Source organism: Xyrauchen texanus, chromosome 2, assembly GCF_025860055.1.
Source record: "Xyrauchen texanus isolate HMW12.3.18 chromosome 2, RBS_HiC_50CHRs, whole genome shotgun sequence".
Classification (NCBI taxonomy): domain Eukaryota; kingdom Metazoa; phylum Chordata; class Actinopteri; order Cypriniformes; family Catostomidae; genus Xyrauchen; species Xyrauchen texanus.
Window position 1 is genome coordinate 15749745 of NC_068277.1, and position 27674 is coordinate 15777418.

Here is a 27674-nt window from a genome sequence, read left to right on the forward strand (position 1 = left end):
TAACTACATTATTTCTATAGTTAAATCATGGGTAATTTTGCCTGGATCAAACTAAATCCCTGACCGTCACTGTGACCAAATCACTGAGAGGCAATCAACCTTTATATTAATTTTATTTATTAATATAAGTAGTACTAAAGGAAATATTAAGACTGGAAACAAACAGGATAGGAAAAGTGGGACAAAAGGCTGAATCGAACCCGGGTCATCTGCGTGAAAAAAAGCTAATCCACACCGTCTTTACACACCATGTCATTGCTGCAACACTTGGGGGTGCAGTTTGTCTTCAATTTCTGTTTCCAACAGACTATTTGAGTGCAAATAGCCACATTGTGTAGTCACTATGTTAAAAGTATTTGTAGAACACATGCTAAACCAGTACTGTCTCTTTAAGATTGGTGGCAGTTCAGCAAGCTTCTAAAAGCTATTTTGGTTGAGTGCATTAAAAAGAGTGGAGTCGAATAGCTTCTTTACTGCATGCATGATCAGAAAAGGGTATTAAAAGAGACATTATTCAATGACAAACGGATTGTGTGGACCTCATCTTTGAACACACATTACATGAAACGTGCCAAACCAAGCATTTACTCTCAACACGCAGTGAAAGAATTTTGGTGCTTAACTTCTTCGCCAAAATACTACTTAATCACATGGAGAGTAACATCGGAAAATAAACAAGCCAGTAGCTATATTTTGGTAACATATCTGAGTGATTAGTGTTATAGAGGGTAGAATATAGATTGGGAATGAAAATTTAAAGAAATCCAGCCCTACTAGCACCACTAAGAACATCTTAGCAACCACATAGCAACACCTTGACAACCACTCATACAGTAACACTCTTGCATGTTGGCGGTGAGTTCTCCATGAGCAAGCACTACCTATTTTCTTCAGTTTCTACTTTGTTTCTTTTTCTTTCTCACCTTTCTATAGATGTTGTCCTCTCCAGTGTCTGGACTAAGAAACCCATCCGTGTCACTGCCTGTGTCTCGAAATGTGACCGTTTCGGAGTCGCAAGTGTGAAACTCTGGATACTGTGAACTCTCTGCAACAAACACACACACAAACACACATTTACAGTACATACTGTTACAGACACTCATACTTTACAGAGCTGTGTGTTAGTTCGTTATCCACTGATCCAGTAAAAAATATTACTTTTCCAATGTTGTCTTAATCAAAACATACGTTATTTCCCCTTCAGGATGAATCATCAACTAATGTATTCAAGAGAGTAATCTGTGACAAACTTCATCCAGCATAAAAAGCTTGACGCATCCGTCAGCACCCCACTCCCCCTTATCACGTGGGTAACAAAACCATATCATGTGGGCGACAAAACCATGAAAAACCTCAATAGGTTCCATCACCTACAAAACTTAAATTTGTCTCTCTTTTCTCTCTTATGCTTTCACTTTCACTAACACAAACACACTATACAGGTACGTTAGCTTAGTGTAAGTGTACAGAGCTGCTCTGAAGGCTAGAATCAGGAATTGGAGATCTGTCACACGATTGTGAGCTTTGTCAGCTGTCACACACCCCACAGGTGGCTCCATGACTTGAGAAGAGAAGGAGGGGTCCTGCTATGACCACTACAGCTGCCCTTTCTCTGCGTGTGTGTGTGTGTGTGTGTGTGTGTGTGTGTGTGTGTGTGTGTGTGTGTGTGTGTGTGCTTTTAATGAATGAAAGCTGAAGTAAAAGCAAACATTATTACCTCAGCTGCAGAATAACAACTGACAACATAACTGAGAACAGAGGTCATGACCGGAATTTGAGAAGAACTTCAGAATAGAAGTATCTGTATATTGCAGTTACTTTCAATAAACAAAAGTATTTTCAGTACAGTTTTAAATGTGTGTCATTTCTTTAATGTTATAATATGTTCTCCTTTCCCTACGTTATATGCAGAAACACTGAAGTCACTAAGAGGTTGATTTCATTGAAAGTGCATCTGTGCACTCAAAACTTTCTGTTTGTCTGGCCCAGCAAACCAACACTGCCTCAGCCAACAGCGTGGTGGAAAGTGGCACAGAAATGACACACTTCAACTACAAATACATTATATCAATGTTTTGAGGCTACTTAAAGTAAACAGGAAGCCATCAATCAATCTCATCATATTTTGTATTTATAATAATATACTAGCAAACACAGAGCATTCAGGATGATTCCAGCCAAGTCGTGCATTAAAGAAAATCCTGCCAGGGAAGTCTAACAGGAAAAAAAGTAACATAGGCCATGTTTTTCCACAACAGGACCGTCAAAACATTCTGTATTGTTGAAATACACCTTTTCATTAAACAGGAAATCTCCCTTTTTAGCACTGCATTGCATGTACGGTTTGGAGGTACTTGAAAACAAAGGTATGATTTTCTTCTTTACAAGAACTTCCCACTAACGTGCTCTTTATGCTCCTTTGCCATCTCACAATTCCTCATAACTGATTTATACTTACTGACATACTGTTTCATGAACAACAATGTTCTTTAAAATAATAAAATAAAAAAATAAAAAACTTAAATCTACTATTGTATGTAAAGACATACTTTGACGTTCCTAAAACAAAAGTGACCCTCTCTCCCTGGATGTTAGCCAATCAGAACAGAGGCCATCTACATACAGAAGTCTTAAAGGTACAAAAGCAAAAAACAGAGGCAAAAAATATATAGATAGGTATAGTTTGTCAAGACAAAATTTGATTGTTGACAAAGCCTTGTCTGAAAGTTTAAACTAATTTAAAAAAAATTAAGTTTGAAGGTTTACCAACAGACAGACAGCCAGACAGCCTTAACCATGTCTGCAGAATAACAGTATGTGAGATATGAGATAACGACTGTTTAATGAGATAATGACAAAACATCACAAACATTATAGCGCTGTTAAAACCTAGTGAGCTGCCTTGCTGTTTACTGCCTACAAAGGCTTCTAACGCAGCATCTTAACTGAAGTGTAACCTCATTAGTGACTGATTTGAAATGGTCTTCATAAGCAATAACTCAAAGTTGTGCTACTCAAGTGAAGTGCATGAGAGATCCGACAATAGAGCACAGTTGGGTTCTGAAAGTAAAAATCCAAAAATTACATAAAACTAGTAATCCACTACAAATACTCATTATTTCTCTACATTTATAATCAGATTACTTTAATTATTAATTCATTAAAAAGTAATCAAATTACTAATTACTTTGCTTTTAAATTACTTATTAAAACACTTTTCCGCTCAACAAATTCAAAATAATGCCTATTCTTCTTGTTCAATTGTTACACACAAGTTATACACTCAGAACCTAACATTTCTCCTTCACAATGAATCATTATTGGGCCATAATTCATGTATTCTACATAAATATTTTATCAGAAATAAGCATAACCCAATAATGTACTTAAAAATAATTAATTTAATTGAAAGTCAGTATCTGTAATCTGATTACAATAATGTAAAATGTATAACATTGCACTACTTTTTTGACTAAAAAAGTAATTGGAATACAGTAACTATTTTTTTGTAATTAGATTGGTTTTTATCATAAGAATATGCTCAGTTCGCTACTTCCAGAACAAACATAGGTTAAAAAAAGTGGGCGGGCATTGTTGCGCTCAAATTATTTAAATACAGTTTCGTGCTAGCATGTTGCTAAGCTATCGATGCAATACTCTAAATAGAAACAAATACTGGGAAACAGTACAATACAGCACATACCAATATTGGGTAAAAAGCACACTTCTAATAAGATAAAAAATTTATATTTATTTTCAATACTGAATTAATTTGTTTATAGTCAACATTTCTCTCAACTCTGCCATCTTGGATACATTTTTCACAGAGATTGTTGCGATGTATTCTGGGATTGCTTTCTCTGTAAAGGATAAATTAAATTCTACCGTAGAATATACCTTTCCAAAACAAGACAGTTTAGGGATCGTTCTGAATGCATACTTGCTCTCAAAAAAGCAGGACGCAGAACAATGAACACAGAATGCAGGTGTCTCCAGACATGTTTTAAACAGTTGAAGTTCTTTTTAACTTGAGTCTAAAAAACATGGTGTAACAGTTAAATATTTGAATCTAGTGCAGTCAGTGTTTCTCAATCCTTTCCTGGAGTACCACTAACATTACAAATGTTGGAACTAACGATTTTGCAAAACATTTTCAACTTCTGTACTTTATTTTAATAATATTAATTTGTTATATATAACAGTCAACTAATGACTCACTTTTCGCGGCTTGTTTTAAGCAAAGAAATTATTTAATTTTTTTAGATACCATGCATTTTTAAATCATATATTTGGTGAATAAGCGATGCAAGTGTATTAATTTACGTTTATTCACTAGTAAACAGAAAAATAGCTTTTTCCCTCATTCATTGTGTATTTGTTTGAGTTTGTCCACTTGAAGGCAGCATACGAGTATGTTGCGTTCAGGTGCTTTGTTATCAAATAGAACAGGAAACATGGACGACAACAGGTTCATTCATACAGATTTCTTGAGGAACTTTTATTTTGACACAATAATACATATTACTCAGTTAGTTTGCTGACAATAAAGGAATTTTGGTCAAATGAAAGCAATTTTCTCAACGTAAAAATTTACAATATGCATCAAATGATTGCAATTAAATTAAAACATACATAAATAAAAATAATTAACAGCAAGCCCTAACAATTAGCTGTATTTAGACACATTCACGACAGAGAACTCTACTCCGCCATGTTGAAAGTTTACGATGTTTTCATCAAAAACATCTCAGAGTTACCCAGTCATGACTATGATGATTTAAAAGGCTATCTACACTAGTTAGAAAGCTCACTAGGTTTTGGAACAGAGCTTATAAGTGGACTTCAGGGCAAAAAGGCAACAAAATGTAGAATATGGCTCATTAACAGCAATAATTTCAGTAATTTTAGCCTAATGTCCTTGGACTGATGTAAAACCAAATAATCTAATCTAACATTCTCTGTGTGGTCCATTTACAACTACAAATCCACTCATTGTATCAGTGTTAAACAGTGTATAGATATTTAATGGTCTTTGGAAATAAAAAAAGCTTTGCCAGTTGTATAATTCCATAACACGAGGTAACAGTTATCCCTACTAGGTAAATATTTATATTGCTAAACAAAATTAAAAATTAAATAGCACGTCAGGTTTTCTTACCTGTGGACGCTAGGCTGTGTCTCTTGTGGGAAACATTGGAACACAGTGTGTCTTTGTCTTTGTGGATCTGGAGAAAGAAAGAGGAAGCTATTGTCTCATACTTAAGCACGTGACATTGTCTAACTGGAAAGAATTGGATGACACACATATAACAGAGGTCAGACTGCAGATCATAAGATGTAACTGTTTGAAACTGATGCTATTTCACATTTTCTCTCTTTGCCGAACAGGACTGGCTCTGATCAATGAAACTGAGGTTTGTTTACAAATGCATATGCAACAGAGGAACCAGCTTTGCTCAAACATATGGTCAAGGACTGCAGCATATATGAGGTTTGAGCTCAGTCTGTGGTTTGTGGATCCCCATAACAGCTGCATCTCACTCATCATAGACCACACACCACCTCACGGCAGCCCTGAGGGATAACAGCAGTTACGGCAATCAAGATTAATGCTTAGATGGTCTCCACAAGCCAGACATCCAAACAAACTAATCTAAAGCCCTTTAGGGCACATACACATTAGAGTTTATGCTGCATTATAGAAAGCTAAGAATCCACTGATTTCAGTGATGATTTTGTGTTGCAAGGATTTTGAGGAAAAACAACAGGATTTGTGAAAATGATGGTTCCTCATGTGACCAAAAGTTGTAAAATTAGTATTTTTGATTAGTGCTGTCAGTCGATTCAAATATTGAATCCTGATTAATCACATCATGTTTCGTAGTTAATTGTGATTAGTAGCAGATTTTGAAAGTACTGAAATTTGCCTCTAAATATATTTATTTTCCTGTCAAAATGAATTTAATTTCCTTCTAAGGAAAGAAAACTAAACAACTGTAACAATATAATGCCTTATTAACATTTTCCATACAAAGCCTTTCACAGTATAATGATAGAAATGCACCAAAATAGCACAAATTCAAGTAACATTAAATGTTTACCACAGTCTAATTGGGAGGTTGACTATTTTAAAGAACTAATCTCACATAGGTTGCATATTCGTTGCAATGAGAATTACATCTCGTAAACTCTCATCCTCCAAAATATAAATCAACTGGCAGACTGTGGCTATCCGCTTTGTGCAATCATGAAGCCGCATTCATGATTCACGTCAGGGCATCAGTGCCAGCATGAAGTGGGCTCGAAGACAAAAAAAACGTCTCATTCTGTGTTTTGGTGATAGTTCAGACTTGCCATGCTTCTGTGGTAATTAGAATGTGCCTTAATTAAGCTGAAAAATACTTGATTTCTGTCACAAGTTCCATCTAGGCTTATATTGTATAACAAATAGTTTTAAGAGCTCCTTTCTCCATCACTTTATCACTGATACTGAATCACTGCTGTGTGTATTTGTGTTGTGTGCATGTAATGTGTAATGACTCCGTCCAGACACATCGCAAAGATCCTGGCCTTGCTACCAGTGTTTATGCTGTATTAACGGTAAATGCGCTAATCGCGATTAAGAAAAATGTACTTCATATTAATTGCATGCGTTATCACATTAATTTTGACATCTCTATTTTTAATGCAACACATTCTGACCTGCACTATCAGAAAAAATACTAAACTGTACCTTTTAAGGTACAACTGCCATTACTGGGGTGGTACCCTAATGGGGACCTTTTTTCGTATCACCAGTTAGAATAAAACTCATTTCTCACTTGTATATAAAGAATTTTATGACTCATTTTGTGTACATTTAAAGGTACATTTATATGTTTTCAGGATAAAAGGATCACAAATTACAAACGAATTAGAGTATTGGGAGAATTTGGAAATCTTCTGCTTCTAATTTACTTCTTTTTATAAGGTTCAGTTCCGTCTGAATTATAGTAGTCATGACATTATTAAAAAGACAAATAATGCCATGCTTGGTTGCCTACTATATGTCAGCTTTTGATCTGAAGGACTGAAAGGGTGAATGCATATACTCTATTGGAAATGTTTACACAGATCTCATGTTACTGGCAGCACTGCTAGTGAACAGCAACCTGTACAAAGCAACCACAATAGAAAGTCTGTAGTAAAGCGACCTGCACCGCTGATGGTTATTCACCTGTCTGGAAAGCACACTGAAAAGCTCCTGCACCTTTGTTATAACCCAGCTACACTTTGTCACTGGTTCACACAGGTGATTCGAGATTGGCTAGAGGAGAAAGACGGTCAACAAAGGATACCAGTGAGGCAGGAAAAGAGGCAGAGAAAGAGAGCTAGGCAGAAACCAAAGAGCCAAATCACTTCTGAATTGTCCTCTGGCACGTGAAGCTCAAGAGCAGTTCACATTTCCGTTTTGGCCAGGGACTAATTAAGTTTAAACCCTCTGATCCTGAAAAAAATCAAGTTGCCATGCACAGTTTTAAAGTAATTAACAATACACAACACTCTATTGATGAGGTCCATGTCAAAGCTCTGAGTAGCCACTGTGTTCCTCTGGGAAGGCAGTATGAGTGGAGAACACTGCTTTCTGTTGTCCCGAGCACAGGCCCTGCCTATACGGAGAGGCAAGACAGTACAAACACACACACATTGGTTTATTCATGGAAGTTCCCACCATAGCATGTGACACATAACACATGCACTGCCACAGAAACACAAACAATCTGATGATAAAAATGATTAGCCGATGAGAGACGGTCAAAACTCAAAATGGTTCAAAAGAGCTGCATTGTTTGGGAGTATGTGACTAGTAAAATCACTGTAAATTAGGCGTTTAGTTGTCATATTGCATATTGATGGTTTATTTATTTATGAACAGTGTACAGGATGGTTGTTTCGAAAACACTCTCCCAAGTGGATACATTTGAAAATGGCATCTTCGCATTGTAGTGTTGACCGGGAAAACAGAGATATCTGAAAACGATGACGTAGTTGTTGTCATGTGATGGAGTCATGTGATGGATTCAACCCAAAACAATAAAGATGGCGGCCTATGTTGTAGCAGGGTTATTGCACAGGTTATTCACTTTGGTAGCATTGTTGAAGATAAATGTTAAATAAACCTTTTTAGTCAGTGGCTGATGAAAAAATGTCTACTGGACATTAGCTTTATTTTTGTCCTCATGGAAACTGTACTTGAATTGGTGCAGAATAACGAACAACAAATGTTTACACCCATTAGCACACATGTTCCTGACTCAAACATAATCCAGTGTCCCTCTCCAGAATCTGGCACCGGTGCCATTCTCACTGCATATTTGCGGAGCCAGGGGAGAAACCAAAAAGGCAGTGCCAGCAGACTCTGTTGAACACAGAGTATTCAAAAGTGTACCCAATAAAAACACATCTGGTTTAAAAATGCAAAGTCTGAGCACTGTTTCTTGATGCATGCAGCCAGAACAAAAGCTTGAAATCAAAAGCAACTGCTTCTGAATATGGCACTATAAGAACATGATAATCAGTTAGTTGGACGTTTTGAATCCAGTTTCTGTGTCTGACTGACTTTGGTGTTGCTATGTACCAAGTGTTCATTCAAAATTGTGCAAAGCTCCAAAAATTCAGTTTTGTACTGATTGTTAAGATGGTGATTTTTAGTTGCAGTACAGCACTATGAAGTCATTTGGCCGAGGGCCCGTTTCCATCATTCTCTCCAGGCTGAGGGCCAAAGAAAACCGTTAGGATTTGAGCAGCAGCTTCCAGACTGTCACTAAATTCAGCTGCCTCTTCGACTCGCACAGTTCTTGACCTTCACATGCATGCACAAACACAAAAAGCACCATTTACAGTCAAAACACTGTATTTGGCTTTCCAAGAGGCATTGTTCCAACCCAACACTCATTCAGTCTTCAAAAGTCTTTAAGAATGTAAGGCTCTCAAAACCATCTAAAGACATGACATGACTGAATCAATTGTACTAGAAGTATTTGTACTTGAAGCATTTCTGAATGAAAACAGGATATTCGAAGAATAAAAAAATAAGGACAGGACTTTGTTTCTTCCCAATGTTCATGTACCCTTAAATCTGCTACTGATATCCTGCAAGACACTGTTTCTGGTTTGATGGAAACCACATTTGTGAGCTCTAAAATTACATTTTTACTCAACTGATGCTTAGGGTTTGGGCAAAGGGGGTAGAGTTAATAAAATATGAATTCCTGTTGACTGTCATGTCATTTACAACTAAAAATTCAACTAGTTTTTTAGACAAAAAAAGTGTACTTTTCACATAATTTTACACGTAACTATACGTTCAACAATACTTCCAGCTTCAGCCATTGTAGGGCAGTGGTTAGAATTCTGGTAAGCACAGACCAATTTCAGCAGCAGAAATTTCAACCTCTTGTCGCCAAATTCAAAGTGCGTTCAGTCAGGAAAAGTAAATAGAGCTGATTTGATATTATGTTGACTAAATGTACTGATGCAATTTTATTGATCCAAACATATTTAATCAAATGGCTCATTGATTAAATCCAACTGAAAGGGTTTTTACACATGCCACTTGCAGCGACAAAGCAAAAAAGAGATTTGAGTTAGCAAATTCTGGTGTCAATCTGGCAAAGTTAAGAACAGTTTAACATTACGCAAATGAGTAGCAACACAATGCAGCAACTTCCAATGGGAGAGTAGACAGTGATCCGCTGACTGAGAACACAGCAGTCAAGTGGGAAGACATACCCGTATAGACAATTGGCAACCTCCATTGATAAAATCTCTGTATGTATGAGCAGGTCATAACTTCGACCCCAGACAATTCCTCCAAATTCAAATGAGGAAAAGGTGTCATTAATTGCAATGTAATAGAACAGTCACATTTGAGATACAAAAAAGCTTGATGGCAATAACATGTCTGCCCCACAAACGCAAACATTCGATTATTTACGGCAACACTGATTTTAGTGTGGATTTAGTAGTCTCCTCAAAATCCATAGCATGTTTTCTCTGAATCTGAGCATAGTTGAGTCAAACCTGTGTGTTACAGGACAGATCATATGTCAAGTGTCAGGGTTCAGACACTTCTGATGGTTGTGTTTTTATTGTCTTTGTGGCTGAGCTCTGACACTCATGTTTAGTGTCTTGTATAGTTTGTGTCTTGTGTGAGAATACATGGATTGCCTCATTGGCATAGTCATGCATTCTCATGTCTTGTTTATTGGCCTGAGTGCATTGCTCTTATGTCATTCTTGCAGCATGCATTTGTGTCAATTGTTTGTGTCTGTCTCTCGCGTTGTGCTCCCTTTGTGCTGCGCGTCCGCGTCGCGATCCATCTTCATTTTGTGCTAGGGTTCTGTCTTCGGTGCGAACTCTAGCACAGATTTCCCATCTCGTTTTGTCACCCGTTGTGTGCTGTCTAGTATGAGAATGCATGGCATCGCTTTGTTGGCGTTGCTGTGCATTCTCGTCTCATCTGTCGTTTGACATGAGTGCATGTTGCCTTGTAGTTTCTGGCGATATGCGGTCATGTCATTTGTGTGTCTGTGTCTGTGAGAGCGCATGGCTTTGTTTTGATTCTGTATTGCCAAGTGTCTCTCAGTCTTGTGTCATCAGTCTCTCAGTCTTGTCTGCTTATTATTAATTTGTTTGTTTCACCTGCCTTTCTTGTTAACCCCTTTGATTTTTCTCCCTTTATTAGATCCTCTAGTATGCTGTCCTGGGCTGGATTGTTTCGTTTGCTCATGTCGTCGTGTGCTCGTGTTTCCTGTCTGCCTGCCCTGTCAAGTTCAAGAACTTCTTGTGTTATTCTCTCCATTGTGAGAATTTTTGGTTATGCTTGTTTTCTGTTTATTTAAATAAAAGCTCATTGTTGCCAATCTGCGTGTGGGTCCTTCTCTCAACACCACATACCGTGACAGAACAATCCAGCGAATTCTGGACCCAGCAGAGGCAAAATGGGCATCTTCCTTTTTCCATCACCCCTCACTGACTTTTCCATCCGTCAATGCATGATTCAGCTCATCCACCTTTGCAATATCCTTCAGAGGAGAACTGACATGAGGGACTTCACATGTGAGGTTTAGATTGCAGTGGACGAGTTGGACTACGACGAGACTGATCTGAAAGAGGTTTTTAACATCTGCCTCGATCAACCTCTCAGTGGAGGGGAGATGGTGAAGCTGGGGCATTTGGGCTTGTGGGACTTTGTTGACCATCTCTTCGAGTGCAGAGATTCTGCACTTCAATCCCAGGAGAGGTTTCCCCAGGCAGACCACTCCCTCATCCCCCCAGCCACAAGCCCAATCCCCAGTCCTCCTATGACATGTAAACGGAGGAGGACAAAGAACAGGTCTACTGCAGCCCCCCGCTCTTTCCCGCTGTTGCCCGCCAGGTGGTGGTAGCGATTCCCGCTGCAGTTTCCTAGCCGCTGTCAGCGCTCTTGGCCATGGAGGCCATTCCCCAATCGCTGCATGCGTTCTCGGCCACGGAGGCCGTTTGCAAGTCACTGCCAGAATTCCCGGGCACGGAGGCCATTTGTCAGTTACTGCCAGCGTTCCCGGGCATGGAGGTCGTTTACCAATCACTGCCAGCATTCCCGGCCACAGTTGCTGTTTCAAAGTCACTGCCAGCACTCCCGACCACGGAGGTTGCACCACAGCCTGTCCAGTTCCCCGTGGTCAACGAGTCCATCTAGTTCCCTGAGGCTGTCGATGATCCTGTCCTGTTCCCTGTAGCCATCGATGAGCCTGTCAAGCTTCCTGCATGCACTTGTGTCAGTTGTTTGTGTCTGTCTCTTGTGGCCTCGGGTGCGATTTGCATTGCACTTGCTTTCTGCTGTGCATCCGGGTCACGATCCGTCTTCATGTTGTGCTGGGGTTCGCCTGCTTCTATTTTTGGTTCATATGTGGACGAACTCTCACAGAGATTTCCCATCTCATGTTGTCATCTGTTGCGTGCAATGCATGGTATTTGCTTTGCGGTATACGCTCAGGTTTTGTCTAGTATGACAGTGCACTGTGTCCTTTGTTCCCGTTGCTGTGCATTCTTGTCTCATCTGTCGTTTGGCATGAGCGCATGATGTCTTTTAGTTTCTGGCGATATGCGCTTGTGTCATTCATGTCTGTTAGAGCATGTGGCTTTGTTTTAGTTCTGTATTGCCACGTGTCTATTAGTCTTGCTTCATACCCCACCTCCTTATCTGCTTATTATTAGTTAATTTGTTTCACCTGCCTTCCTTGTTAACCCCTATAATTTATCTCCCTATATAAGCTCCTCTTGTATGCAGTCCTGGGCTGTATTGTTTCGTTTGCTCCTGTCATCGTGTGCTTGTGTTTTCTGTCCATCTTCCCTGTCAAGTTCAAGAACTTTTTGTGTTACTCTAGTTCTTTTTTGTTTTTCTTCTTTCTCAATCGTGAGAGTTTTTGGTTATGAACCATGTATTGTGACACTAAGAGACACAATTTCTGATATAACTCTATTTTGACAATAGTTACATTATTCTCTTTTGCATGGCAGACATATAGTTCAACAGAGTTTAAGGATTAACTGGAGAGCCATTAAAAATCTGTCAGCTTTTGCATGTGGTTAGGGGAGATTTGACATCTATAGTAATAATTGTAAAGATGGATCATGTTGTACCGTTTTCATTCATTGCATGATCAAACTGGCCGAACAGTGCTCCGGAGTATTTGACTGTTAATCCACATTAAACATTTTAAAACAAACCCCACCTTGTACACATACACATGCACACTTGCTCTTTCAGTCTGTATGGCATGATGCGTGCATACCCATTCTTATATATTGCGTGCATACCCATTCTTATATATTGTTATTTTTTTGTTTTTATTTTAATTACCAAGACATAGCACTGTTTGAATTCAAAGAATGAAGAGCTGACTGCAGGGATTCGAAACCAATAACTGACCATTGCATCTAGCAGCAACAGATCCTTTTTATGAAGAGAAACTGTCACTTAAAGAAACCTTATAAGATGTCTCACTAATGTGGTCTCATTAATATTTCAACTGTTTCTCCTAAACAGCTAAAATAAAAATAATATAAAACATTGGATACCAAAAATATTTTTGTGCAAGTCTCATGTATAACAAATGTTTCTCCTAATACACAGACTCCAATTCTTAACATTTGCCACAATACTATTAGAGATTTTTATATGAAATAAATGCTTTGTTACCATTAGTTAGCATGAACAACATTTTTACAGCATTTATTTATCTTGGTTAATGTTAATTTCGACATATATTAATAAATCTTTTTAAATCAAAAGTTGTATTTGTCAGTATTAGATAATGCACTGAACCAACATGAACAAACAATGAACTGTATTTGTATTAACTAGAATTAACAAAGATTACTAAATGTAAAAATATATTGTCCATTGTTAGTTCATGATACCTAATGCATTAACAAATGTTGATGAATGGAATCTTATTTTAATATACTACAGATCTACTCAACTACTGATCTGTTAAGCATTTTTATCCTTGCTAATGACTAAGTTAATTAACAAAAAGTCAACCCAGTTTAGTGTACATCTACTTTCTAACATACAAGCTCAATACAATGCAATGAATGTCAACATATCAGATCTCCTTACCTTGATCAAAACTACATCTACATTTCTCTCCCCTCTAGCACACAAACTATACCTCCGCCTGTGTCGTTCGTACATCTTTCCAACACAAGTAAAAACAAACTGTGACACTGACTGTTGCTTATTTCCCACATGAGGTTCTGACAGGCACAATCTTCCCGGCTGAAGCATTTGGAAAAATGAGACGCTCCTAATCTTTCACATCTGTGTGAAGGGCCGGCCCCTTTCCCTTGCTCGCTCATCCCCCACTCCTCCTCCTCCTCCTCCTCCTCCTCCTCTCTCTCTCTCTCTCTCTCTCTCTCTCACTTACACACACACAGTCTCTTTTCCTTCTTCATAGAGCCCGCCAGCCCGTTCCACCCTATTGGACTCTCTTTCTCACATCTGCACATGAGGATTTTCTCCATATACTGCATATTTTCATGTCCCCATTTTATGTTTTAATATATTGAATAAAATATTAAAGGGGTAATGGCATGAGGAATCAAATTGTCTTTGATATTTTGGCATAAGAGTTCATAAGACTAAAAAAAAAACATACTGAAATTTCAGAACTTAAAACGTAGTCCAATAAATGCAATACAATCATTTATTGAAGCCAAGATGTCTATTCCTTAACTAATATAAGACAACAAAAAAAGTGACATAATTTTTGGTGGGAAAGCAACAATCACACACAGATGTATTAGACAATGGTTTTATGAATTGTGTGCCGTTTTGTGGTATTTATTGGTTTGTCTCACTCTAAAATGTTTCAACTTATTCGATAAAAAACAAATTGGTATTATAATATAAAAAAGTTTCAAAAGATGGTTTAAAAATTGTTAAAATTAACTTCAAGATAACATCCTTATATAAACTTAATTCAATCCCTGACTGAGAAATGAAAACAAACTTCAACAATTTCAACCCTGTTAGGTTTCATCCAGTTTAGGAACCTATTAATTTTTTTGCCTTCGTTGCATGTGTTAAAGATCAAATTATAATTAAAAAAGTATTTTATAATTAAAAAGTTTTACCAAGGCATATTAATAAAAAGTTAAACAGCTACATAATCACTTTCCTTTGTATGGGTCTCAATTCTCTCTCTTTCTCTGAATCATACCTATGAGTTCAGTTCCTGCAGGAAAGCCTGTCCAGTGGGACACTTGATAACAGCCCTCATGCTTGTCTTGATTTACTCCACTGAAACATTGTCAAAGTCTTTCAGTGTTTATCACACCATATATACACACAGCATTACACACAAACACAACACACCCTGCCTAAATTAAACGACTCTTAGCAACACCTACCAGTGATTTCTTCCATGTGCTCATGAGGGAAAATAACAAGAAATTTAGGTTTTTGTGTTGCCAGGAGGGGAATGGATATAATTTGCAGAAAGAAGGCCCTCAACACTTGTGGTTCAAATAAAAAGGTATCCCCCTCCTTGTAAAAAAAAACCTGTGGATGAATAGCTGGCCCAGGGGTCAAGACATTAAACTGTCAACGTCCAGCCAGAGAGTGGCTGAACACAGTGTAGCCATATGTATGCTATGAAATCATAATTTTTTTTAATGACTTTATAGTAAATGTTTAAATATGCACCCAAGGCTCATCGATGCATGAGTATGGCAATGGTATTCCCTGATGGCAGTGGCCTCTTTCAGCAGGATAATAAGCCCTGCCACACTGCACACATTGTTCGGGAATGGTTTGAGAAAAATGTATGAAGAGTTCAAGCTGTTGACCTAGCCTCCAAATTCTCTAGATCTCAATACAAGCATCAGTGGATGTGCTGGACCAACAAGTCCGATCCAATGCAGCTCCACCTTGCAACTTACAGAATTGAAGGATCTGCTGACAATGTCTTGGTGCCAGACACCACAGGACACTTTCAGGGTCTTGTAGAATCCATGCCTTTGCAGGTCTGCTCTATTTTGGTGGGACGCGGAGGAACAACATCACATTAGGTATAATGGTCATAATAATGGTTGTTTTGGCTCATCGGTGTATATATTCGTTACTGTAACAGGTTAAGCCGTACTTCCCGTGTAGTCTTAAAGCAATCACTATTGGCGCACAAGTCTTAAAGCCTGCATTTATGGCCATTTTTAGGAGTGTTTCTGGCCATCTTAGAGCTTGAAAACCCTTGGTCACTTGTATACTACCTTTACAGACATCATTACTAGCACTGTCCATAGTGTAAAACCCTCAAAAGCCATTGAAAAGAAGTTGGCTTTGTGCTCTAGTTTTCAGACACAATGGTATAGTACATTTCTCCAGTTTTCCCTTTCATAATGTAGCTCCCTTTTACAAAAGGTACATAAAATACAAAAACAACATACCACACATGGACACACGTACATAATCCCACATGGTGGCCAGATATTTCTACTCTCTCTTCCATCCCTCTGATTTGAGCTGATCATCTAGGTTACGTATGTAACCTCCGTTCCCTGATGGAGGGAACGAGACATTGTGTCGAAGAAGCGACACACAGGGTCTCTCTTGAGTGCCGAATATGCCTCTGATCTATGAAAAAAGGCCAATGGGAATTAGGCAGACAGTATTTGCATACCCCGCCCGGACATAAAAGCGGAGAAATACGTTGAGTTCGTTCAGGAGTTTCCTGAGGAGCCGGAAATGGTACGGCCACTACAGTGGCTTGGCTCAGTGACGTGGCCGGGAGGACACAACGAAGAAGCGTGTCTAGGGGTCCAATTCAAATCACGGCATGCGCTGAGCCATGTACGTGTACTGCTGACACAAGAGCGGGCAGATATTTAATGTGCAAAGGCGACCAGTTGTGTCAGAGTGCACGTACCCTTCCACAATGCCCAATAAAAAGTAGTCTGAATCCTTTTGGTTACCCTAAGCAGGAGAACAAGGCAACGCTTGCCAACCTGGGAATGGGCCAACCCTAGCCGGGCCTCTTTTCTCTCTATGTTTCCCACATAGAGCCAAAAGGAGGGGGCCCTTACACGCATCGTGGGAAGAGGGTCTTACCCAGTTTCCTATTCTTTCAGGGGCAAAAGACCCTGAGGAGACCACACCTTCCAAGGAACGGGGAGGTAAAGCGGCGAAATATGGGCCACTCAGGTCATATGTGGAAAAAATGGCACGGTGGTAGAGCCAACCTCAAGGAGGGGGGAGTTGCTACAGCACGGCAACCGGAGGGCAGCTGGAACTGCCTAAGAGAGACGCGGGTCCACTTGCAAGGGGACCATACCACGGAAAATACACACAGGAGGAGTCCACGCAGGAGTCCCAACCTGTGGAGCACCTATTCCAGTACAGGGTAGATTTGAGTACCCGCAGTGGATTGGGTCAGCGAATTCCTCCGCCGAATTGCGGACCCATAGGGTTAGGGAGGAGTCATCCAGGGATCCGAATATACGGAATCTTCTGGGAGAGAAAGTGCACAGTTTTACCTCGACTGAGGGAAAGGGCGCTAGGTGCAAGTGATCCACCCGGCCAGTCCGTCAGCATGTTACCGAGTTCTACTGGCTCGGACCTGAGAAAACACAGGACGATACTGACTCAACACTGAGATTGTAAAATCTCACAAAGGTATTGGGTGTTGCCCAACCCGCTGCTCTACACATGTCTGCCAGGGAGGTGCCCCTGGCCAGTGCCCGCAAGGACGCAACACTCCTTGTTGAGTGTGCTCGGACCCAGGGGGGGGAGGCACGGCCTGGATGTGATAGGCCAATGAAATGGCATCCACCACCCAATGGGAAAGCCTCTGTTTGGAGACAGCATTCCCTTTCTGCTGTCCACCAAAGCAGACAAAGAGCTGCTCAGAATGTCTAAAGCTCTGCGTGCGGTCCAAGTAGGTACGCAAAGCACGTACCGGACACAGCAATGAAGGGGCTGGGTCTGCCTCCTCCCGGGGCAGCACTTGCAGGTTCACTACCTGGTCTCTGAAGGGCATGGTAGGAACCGTGGGCAAGTAGCCCGGTCGCGGTCTTAGAATCACATGTGTGTCTGCCGGACCGATCTCCAGGCAAGTGTCGCTAACAGAGAACGCTTGCAGGTCCCTGACCTTCTTGATGGAGGCGAGCGTGATCAGCAGGGCAGTCTTTAGAGAGAGGGCCCTAAGTCCAACTTATTCTAGCAGCTCGAAGGGGGATCTCTGAAGGCCCGTGAGGACCACTGAGAGATCCCAGGAGGGGAACAGGCTTGGCCGGGAAGGATTTAACCTCCGGGCGCCTCTCAGGAAGCCGATGATTAAGTTGTGCTTACCCAAAGGCTTGCCGTCTACTGCGTCGTGGTGGGACGCGATAGCAGCAACATACACCTTCAAGGTGGAAGGGGAGAGCCTCCCTTCCAACCTCTCCTGCAGGAATAAGGGCACTGACCTAAGTGCACACCTCTGTGGGTCTACAGGCCTCGAGGAACACCAATTCGCGAACAAGCGAACCTGGGCCTTGCCGAATCGTTCACAAATCAGCTGGACCATCTGGGGGATGAAGCCTCCACTCTCCACCGGGCCAACATTGTCATGACAGCGCGTCCGCTACCACATTTATGTTGCTGGGGATGTGAGTGGCGCGCAGTGATTTGAGTCACTGCTGGCTCCAAAGGAGGAGAAGACGGGCGAGTCGCGACATGTGCCGGGAGCGTACGCCGCCTTGGCGATTTATGTACGCTACCGCGGTGGTGCTGTCTGACCTGACTAGGACATGTTTGTCTCGATCTAACGAGAGAAACTTCCGCAGGGCAAAGAAAAGAATCAGCAACTCTAGGCAATTGATGTGCCAGTGCAGCGGGGCCTCTTTCCAACGGCCTGCGGCTACGTGCTCGTTGCACACGGCGCCCCAAACCGATCTGGAGGCGTCGGTCATGACCAGGACGCGTCGGGACACCTGCTGCAAGGGCACTCCTCCCCACAAAAAGCAGAGGTCTGTCCAGGGTTTGAATGTTTGGCAGCAGGCAGGGGTGACCATCACCCGGTGCGTGCCGTGGCGCCATGCTGGTCTCAGGACTCGAGTCTGAAGCCAGTGCTGAAGCAGTCTCATATGCATCAACCCCAGTGGCGTGACCGCCGCGGAGGATGCCATATGCCCCAGGAGCCTCCGGAAAAGTTTTAAAGGGACCGTTGTGTCTGGCCTGAAGGTGGCGAGGCATTCCAGCACTGACTGCGCACGTCCGTTGGTGAGACGTGCTAACATTGAGACTGATTCTAACTCCATGCCGAGAAAAGAGATGCTCTGAACCAGGGCGAGCTTGCTCTTTTCCTGGTTGACCTGAAACCCCAAATGGCTGAGGTGCCTGAGCACCTGGTTTCTGTGAGTGCATAGTAACTCTCGGGAGTGGGCCAGCATGAGCCAGTCGTTGAGGTAATTGAGTATGCGGATGCCAGCTTCTCGGAGCGGGGCAAGGGCTGCCTCTGCGACTTTCGTGAAGCCGCGAGGGGACAGATACATGCCGAAGGGGAGGACTTTGTACTGATACGGCTGGCCGTCGAACGCGAACCGTAGGAAGAGTTGGTGTTGAGGCAGAATTGAGAAGTGACACATCCTTCAGGTCTATCGCTACGAACCAATCTAGATGTCGAACGCAAGTTAAGATGTGTTTTTGCGTGAGCATTTTGAACAGGAGTTTGAAAACTTCGGTCGTAAGCCGCCGCCTTTCTTGGGTACGATGAAGTAAGGGCTGTAGAAACCCTTCTTCATCTCGGTTGGAGGGACAGGCTCTATCGCGTCTTTGAGTAAGAGAGTAGCGATTTCCACACGCAGGGATTCGGCATGTTCGCCGTGTACTGCGGAAAAGCGGACGCCCGCGAAGGGGGGCGGGGGCCTGGGAAACTGAATTGCGTAACCGAGTTGAATGGTCCGGGCCAGCCAGCATGATGGGTTGGGAAATCCAAGCTCCGTGCTAGGGGCACCAAAGGGAAGATTATTTTTGACGTACCCGGCAGGGGGCGGGTTAGTGACTGAGGAGGAGGTCCTGTTTGTAGGCAAGCATCAGAGGAACAGGAACAGGTGTGTAACTCGCAGCTGACTGCAACACGACCATCAGCTCCGAAGAAAATTTCTGAAAGAACTCGATGTATTTCTCCGCTTTTATATCCGTATGTCTGGGGCGGGTATGCAAATACTGTCTGCCTAATTCCCATTGGCCTTTATTCATAGATCAGAGGCATATTCGACGCTCAAGAGAGACCCCTAGTGTAGCGATACAACGTCAAAGTGAGCGACACACGGGGAAACAAAGTTAACAAATCCACACTGCTACTTTGACTTTACAGGTTACTGCAACCACATCTAGTGTTTCTGTGACCTCACAGACACAATACCAACTGCTTGAATAACTGCAGTTCAGTTATTTTGTGCAAGTAGCCCTTTAGAGTAAACCAATAACATAGAAACTTTAAAATAATCTAAACAATGCTCTGGAGGTGAAAATATGGTAATTTCTGCATGCTTGATATTTTACTTAGAGTTCAATATGGTAATATGTTTGGGCCTAATGCTTTTCATGTGTATTTATGTCCTTTGTATTTGTTCTTTAGACTTGCATTGGCTCCATCTATATACAAAGTCAGATGTAAAGATGTTTATAAGCATTTTCAGATTTTTTTAGGAAAATAACGCCCATATTTGGAGCAAAGTGCCTAGAATTATAGAATTCAAAGCAACTGTAAATATTGACTCCTTGATGAGCTTTAGGAGCTACTGAATGTCAAAAAAGCATGAACCTATTTTAAAGCATGAATCTAATTTTCAAAGTAAGATCATGTCCATTTGTATATCTGGTGGTGAGTAGCAGTGTAATAAATAAGATCATGTAGATTCTACCAATCATTATATGCAAGACCTGATCATTTTCCGATAGAGATTAGTTGACAGAAAATTATCTATTAATTATGAAATTTTGGAATACACAGTAATTAAAAAAGGGTATTTTTTTTAACCTATTTTAAGATTTTCTATCATGGGTCAGCATTTAGTCATTTAAATGTCATGTTACTACATACACCACAATGTATTTATAAGTGAAATGTGGTTAAATATCTAGTCTTTAAAACACAATAGTTTACTAACCATTGGTACATCTTTGTGCATGTCGACATCAGGCCATGTCGTCTTCTGAAAGTCCACCTCATCCTTCAAAGGTGCATCTGAGAGGACATTTTGCTTTAAAATAACTATTAACAGTCATATAACAAAAAACAAGTTATAAGAAAAGTAGGAATTGTTTGTCTATGAAATAACATAACAATATCAGTGATGAATAATTTTGCAAAGCGTCCAAGTCTTAGATAACTTGAGAATGGAAAACATGACAAATTTTTATATTTAGTGATAAATTAACTGAAAACATTTCCCATGCTGCAAATACATTAACCAAACAGGGATATTTCTGGAAACTGTAAGTCTGGCTATTTCGGTTCAGTTATGTAATTCAGCAAAGATAACAAGACGCTTTCAAAAAAATGGGTGTATCAATGTCTTTTTCATTCAGGAAATGAACGCTGACCTATCCTTGTAACATGACTTCCCTGGTCATCCAGAGATGACATCACCTGTTGCCAAGTAACAGTCTGTTGTGTACATAAATCATGGACTACATGAATACACCCTGTTCTTTCTGGCGTGTGCGTGATGGAGACGCACAGGCTACTTTCAATTATTCTGTTGGATCTAAATGGTATAATTAGTGAATTTTGGTTGATCTTTGAAGGCGGGGTGCTTTTGAAAAGATTTGGAAAAAACAATTGTTGCACAATCACACTTTATTATTTGATCAGAGATTAAATTATATGTGGGCCTAGGCTATGGATTTTCGGCCTTACAGAGGACCTTGTGTTTTTCAGGGTTCCCAGTCATGGAAAACCTGGAAATATCAGGGAATGATTTTATCAGACAAACTGTGATTTCCAGCCCTGGAAAAGTCATTGTGAATATACATTTCCTTGTTTTACAGTAAGATTGCTCTTGGATGGTGTAAAACTTCCTTGTAAACCACAGTGATATCTGATTTGTGAGCAAATCATTCTTTTGAGTCTAATAAACAGGTCAAAACAGTTCTCAAATAAGTCTGAATGATTAATTAGCGAATCTGTATGAATCAGAAAATCTATCATTCCATATGAAAGAATCCTGGTTTTTAAATTTTGCAGTTTACAGTTAATGCATTTTCTACTTTTGCATTGAAGTAAATATGAAGCACTGAAGAAATTAAGTCTGTATTTGAGACCATTAAGATTTTTTTGTCGCATTGGTGCATTATTTTAATGACGATTAAACAGACATCTTCCCACTCATTCCTCAATTGTCAGTCACCTTCTGTAATATAAAAAATATAATTGTCTTTGTAATTTTTTTTTAAATAACTGACATATTACATCAATTGTAACGAACATTTGTAAAGACATGTAACTGTATATCATAGTAGTATTTATTGTACTGAATTAAATTTATGCTAATTTATTTACAAAAAAATATTTGTGTCCAAACAGGCTAGTTTTCATTTATTCATATTATAATTATTAATATTATTATTTATTTTAATTATATTTTTTGCATATTTTGTAAGGTATGAATTTATGGGGGGAAATGTGTTTAATTATTAAAACAATATCACAACATAAAAAATCTTAACAGTCCTAGAATGTAGACATAATTTGTCCTATTGCAAAATAATCATTTAATAATAATTATTTTTATTTTGGTGTGAAAAACAACTCTTACTTTTCTTTGCATGATTCATCCATGTAGACCATCATAAATATATTGTGTCAAATTGCCACATCAACAGCAGAAAAATGCATTACTGCACACTTCATTTTGCTGTACAATCTTTTACCAACAAATACAATTATCATTCTTCATCTTACCTTTCAGCAGGTCTTCTTCACCTATTGGTTGTGCAACCTCATGTTCTTCAGCATCTGACTCTTGAGTTATAGGATCTGCACTGCCCCAGACTTGTTTACCCTCTTGTCGAATAACCCTAATGTCTTCCTGATCAAGAGAATCTGCAAAATGAAATGCATCACCTTCATAGTCACTGTGGAACATAGAACTCAACAGATCTTCTGTAGTAACTGCTGGGCTTTCCTCAGGGATTCCAGTGTCTTCTGACTTTACAAATATGTCTGAAAGATCAACTAGGACACCATGATTTCCAGATTTATCTGTATGTACAAACACTCCACATGCATCCCCATCTGAGTGATCTGTTTCTGATGTGACCTGCATGACCTCATTTTTTGAAGTCAAAACTTGTCTAAGGTTCTCAGGACAGTCTTGTTTATGTGGGAGAGTGCTATTTTCCACATCTACAGTCATTGATGACTCAAGAGCTTCCTCCGATGTTGTCTGAGCTTCCCTTGTGAGTTTGTTCCCCTGAATCTCTTGGAGGTCCTCACGCTGTTGCTCACAGATAGAACTTAGCAAAAATGCCCCTGAGGAGCAGAGATCTAGATCCTCAGGTTCTAAGGTGTCTTCACTGGTTGGTGTGTGAGATTCAGGTTCTGAACCAAGCTCATCTTGTAAGATATGAAAAGAAATCTGTCCTTCATTCTCACATCCATCTACCATCATGTCTCCCATGAAAATAGTTGTTTTTAATTCAGGTAAAATTTCTTGGTCTACTTCATGGAAAAGTGTAGAATCACATTTAGCAACTGAAGTCCTTAAAATAGAATTATTAAGCTCACATCTTGTATCATTCATTCTTTGAACATCATCTGTTCCTGAATATGACTTTTCTGCAGAGTCTTGTAAACCTTCATAAGCACAATCCTCAAGTTGTTTGAACTCTAAAGCACCACTTGAAACATTATCTTGATCAAAAGATCCTGAAGAATCAAGATGGCCTTGACTGCCTTCCACATTACACAAGATATTGTCACAAATTCCTTCTTCAGATTCCTCCACCTCATAGATTCCTGGTTCACAGAAGTTACTAGTTTCATTGCGAGAGTCTTGACATGCATTCTTTTCACTCTCAACCGAATTTCGTTCCAAGCAATATACATTCTGCTCTGGGCTCATCAATAAAATCTCATTTCCATGACACACCGTGTCTCCCATAAATGGATCTTTCAAGGTTGGGTTCAGATTCGATGGTTCCTTGTTTCCATCTTTTACCTCCTCTGGTTCTAAGTGATCCCTGCACCCATCCTCTTCCTCTTCTTCATCATCAGTCTCAGCAAAAGATTCCACATCCGAGCTTTCCGGTGTGTCTAAAGATTGCATGATTCCCATATCTCCTGCCTCTGCTGTGTGGCTACCCTCAGATTTCACTTTCTCTGCTGGATTCTTCTCTACAGAACTTTGTTCTTCTTCCTGATTTTCCCCTTCTGGCCCCTGTGCCCGACCCAGTGCTTCACAGATTATTCCATCAGCTTTATCAGTTGCCTCTCTCTGTTGCCAGCAGGAACTCTGTAAAGCATCACTGCTATCTCCCACATCCCCAGTACTAACTACACAAGCTTCTGAGCTCTCCTCTCGCTCTCTGCAATCAATCTCACTGTTTTCAAAAGCACACGCATGCTGATCTTCGCTATTGCCATTGTGTAGGAGAGATGTCGCAATTTCACAGCTGAGAGAGGGACCTCCATCACCCTCCCTGTTTTGTGACGTATCCAGCCAGTCATTACGTTCTCCTTTGTTTTCCTCTGAGCTAAAAGAAGTAAAGCTTCGCTCTCTTGTATCAAGGGAGTTGTGCTGTGCCTCTTCAAAACAGCAATCTCTGGTCTCCAGGCAGTCAACACATTCTTGGGCAGTGTGCAGAGACTCTGAGCAATGCTGAAACTCAGCTCCTCCCTGAACATGAACACAGAACAACAGCTTAAGAGTTTCCTCTCCTTCAAACAACTCTCGACCTTTAACACAATCAATGTTTAACTCTACATTTATGCAAATGTTATCTGAATAGCAGATCTCCAGATCTTACACTTTTTCCAAAGCGACATACACTTAATTCTTAATTCACAAGGCGCATTTACATTTACCTTCGCACAGTAATATTCCGCAGGCGAAATACAGTCATGTCAATGTTAATCTGCGCAATGGACTTCTGGTGGCGAACAATTTTCCCTCTCTGATTTTGCGTGTAGTTCAAGTTTGGTGAATTTTGACAAGTGAATTCGCTGCGAATTGCTTGGTTTGACAGTGACCTCTGTGTGGGTTCACAGCTACAATAAACATTCACAATGGACAAGGATATCATTTTAGTTGCGAGTTTTATTTGAACTTCACTCACCCAGAGCATAAAGAGTAGCATTGAAAAGAGGCTGCTTGGCTTGGCTTGGTTTCACATGCGCTAAACATCAACGCCTTCTTCGCCAGCGTAATTTCACTGAGCAATGGTAAATGTGACCACGCCTTTAGGTAACAGTGTCATTTATGTATGTGTATGAATATACGCTACTGGTCAAACGTTTTGAATCACTTGACTGAAATGTTGTGAAATGATCTGAAGGTGTATGCTTAAATGTTTGAAATTAGTTTTGTAGACAAGATTATTGTCCAACCATAAACCATAGTTCATTTTAAAACTAACATTTAATTAAAAACAAAGTTTTTGAAATTGATGACTTGGACCAAATAATAAGAAAAGCAGCCAATAAGTGCCCAACATAGATGGGAACTCCTTCTATACTGTTTAAAAAGAATCCCAGGAAGATCCCTCAAGAAGCTGGTTGAGATAAGGTCATGTCTGCAAATTCTAGGCAAAGGGTGACTACTTTGAAGAGGCTAAAATATAACAGTTTTTATTTATTTAGAATTTTGTTTAGTCACAACATAATTCCCATAGTTCCATTTATGTTATTCCATAGTTTTGATGACTTTACTATTATTCTAAAATGTGAAGAAAAAAATTATAATAAAGAATAAGTAGAGCATAAAGAGCATTTAAATTTTCTTAACTTTAATCAGAGTAAAACTGAGATAATAGTGTTTGGTCCTTCAGACTCTGTTAGTCCACCGAAAATTAATTTTGGTGAGTTATCCTCGTCTGTGAAGCCTTGGGTTAAAAATCTAGGGGTTGTTTTCGATGATGGGCTGAAATTTGACAAACATATCAATACAGTGGTCAAATCATGTTTCTTTCAGCTTCGACTTTTAGCTAAAGTAAAACCTATTTTGTCAAGAACAAATTTTGAACAATTAATTCATGCTTTTATTACTTCGAGATTGGATTACTGTAACTCACTATACTTTGGGATTAGCCAGTCAGCTTTTTCGCGGTTACAGAGAGTTCAAAATGCAGCTGCAAGACTTTTAACCAGGACTAAAAAGCGAGACCACATTACGCCTGTTTTGCGTTCTCTTCACTGGTTGCCCGTGCGTTACCGAGTGAATTTTAAAATTCTTCTTTTGGTGTTTAAATCATTAAGCGGTCTGGCCCCTTCTTACCTCTCGGAATTACTAACTGAATATCGTCCAGTTCTGTCTCTCGGTCTGCTAACCAGAGATTGTTGTGTGTTCCAAAGTCGAAGCTGAGGCGCAGGGGTGAACAGGCTTTTTCAGTAGCTGCTCCAGACTGTGGAATGCACTACCCTTGTGTATTAAGCTCTGCATCATCGTTGTTTGTTTTTAAATCTAAGCTAAAAACGCATCTTTTGAACTGGCTTATATTCAATGAGAAAGTGTATAGTACGTTTTTTAAACTGTTTTTTATTACAGTTTTTATTTTTATTATTGTTTTATTGTATTGTATTGTCTTATGTCTACTATAGTATGTGCAGCACATTGGACAACCTCGGTTGGGATTAATGGTGCTATATAAATAAAATTGACATTGACATTGACAAGTAAATGTTTCAAAACTTTTGTCTGGTAGTGTAAATATACACATATATATATATATATATATATATATATATATATATATATAAACCTGTTATGCCATGATCTCTCCCTCTTTAAAAATATTAACTTGATCATTCTGACATCATTTTTAAGGGGAAAAATAACATATTTTTTTTTTTTTACACGTGTTATACAAAAAATAATTCTACTCAAATTATGATGAAACTAAAATAAAAATATGCTTTGATTGTATATATTGTATTGTGGTATGAATTTGTTTTAGAAAGTGCTGAATTCGTTTTTGTTCCTCAATTTTTGGTTAACCCTATTATACTTTCCCCTTTTTAAAATTAATGGTTTTCTGACATCATATTTATATGTGAGACATCATACTTCAAAGTTTAACTCTGTTATGGGAAATCATAAAAATCATATTGATCAGTTTTTTTACAAAAAATATTGTTCTTAATATTGGCACAAATCACAAGAATACTGACTGTAAACAATGTATAAGGGGCGGCTGTGGCTCAGGTGGTAGAGCGGATCGGCTACCAATCACAGGGTTGGTGGTTCGATTCCTGGCCCACATGACTCCACATGCCGAAGTGTCCTTGGGCAAGACACTGAATCCCAAGTTGCTCCCAATGGCAGGCTACCTTGCATGGCAGCTCTGTCGCCATTGGTGTGTGAATGTGAGTGTGGATGGGTGATTGGGACACAATGTAAAGTGCTTTGGTAACCTCTAAGGTTAAAAAAAGCGCTATATAAGTCCAGACCATTTACCAAGGTGACAACATTGGAAGTACTGGAGATAAAAAAAAGTCGATAAGAACTTTCGGGTAGAATCGGGTAGAACAGAAACTCAGAAAACATTATAGGAATAATAGAAAGGCAGAGATATATTTAAACAAAAAGAGAGAAAGAAAGGAGTCAGCCAGTTAAACATCTAGAAAAACAAAAAGTTATGCCCACATCTTCTTAGGCAAACTGACATGACTCACCATGCCCCGACGATGGCAGATGATCAATCTGCGCAGTTCCAGGATGTCGGCCTGCAGGATGGGTGGTGCACTGCCTGGCCTGGTGCCCAATGAAAGGGTGTAGGTGTTCAGAGAGGGGTGATGCTGTACCACACGAGTGCCCGAGGAGATCTGCCTGAGTGTCTCAACATCCCTTTCTGTTTCTGAATTCTCCCTACATCAAAACATGGCATCTGATTAACTGGATATGCTCAAACTGTTCCATTTCACCTTTACACAAAATAATAACAC

General features: G+C 39.9%; 1 protein-coding gene across 3 annotated transcripts in view; it reads right to left on the minus strand.

Moving 5' to 3' along the window:
* The window catches only part of LOC127619215 (A-kinase anchor protein 13-like), a 102761-nt gene that overhangs the window by 49535 nt on the left and 25552 nt on the right, over nt 1-27674 (minus strand). For all 3 annotated transcript variants that reach the window (XM_052092036.1, XM_052092028.1, XM_052092044.1), the window contains exons 6-10: nt 27405-27597; nt 22476-24411; nt 20680-20756; nt 5159-5225; nt 924-1045 (exon numbers count right to left, since the gene is read on the minus strand). In XM_052092036.1, the coding sequence (XP_051947996.1) occupies nt 924-1045; nt 5159-5225; nt 20680-20756; nt 22476-24411; nt 27405-27597 (2395 nt within the window). The remainder of the gene's footprint in view (nt 1-923; nt 1046-5158; nt 5226-20679; nt 20757-22475; nt 24412-27404; nt 27598-27674) is intronic.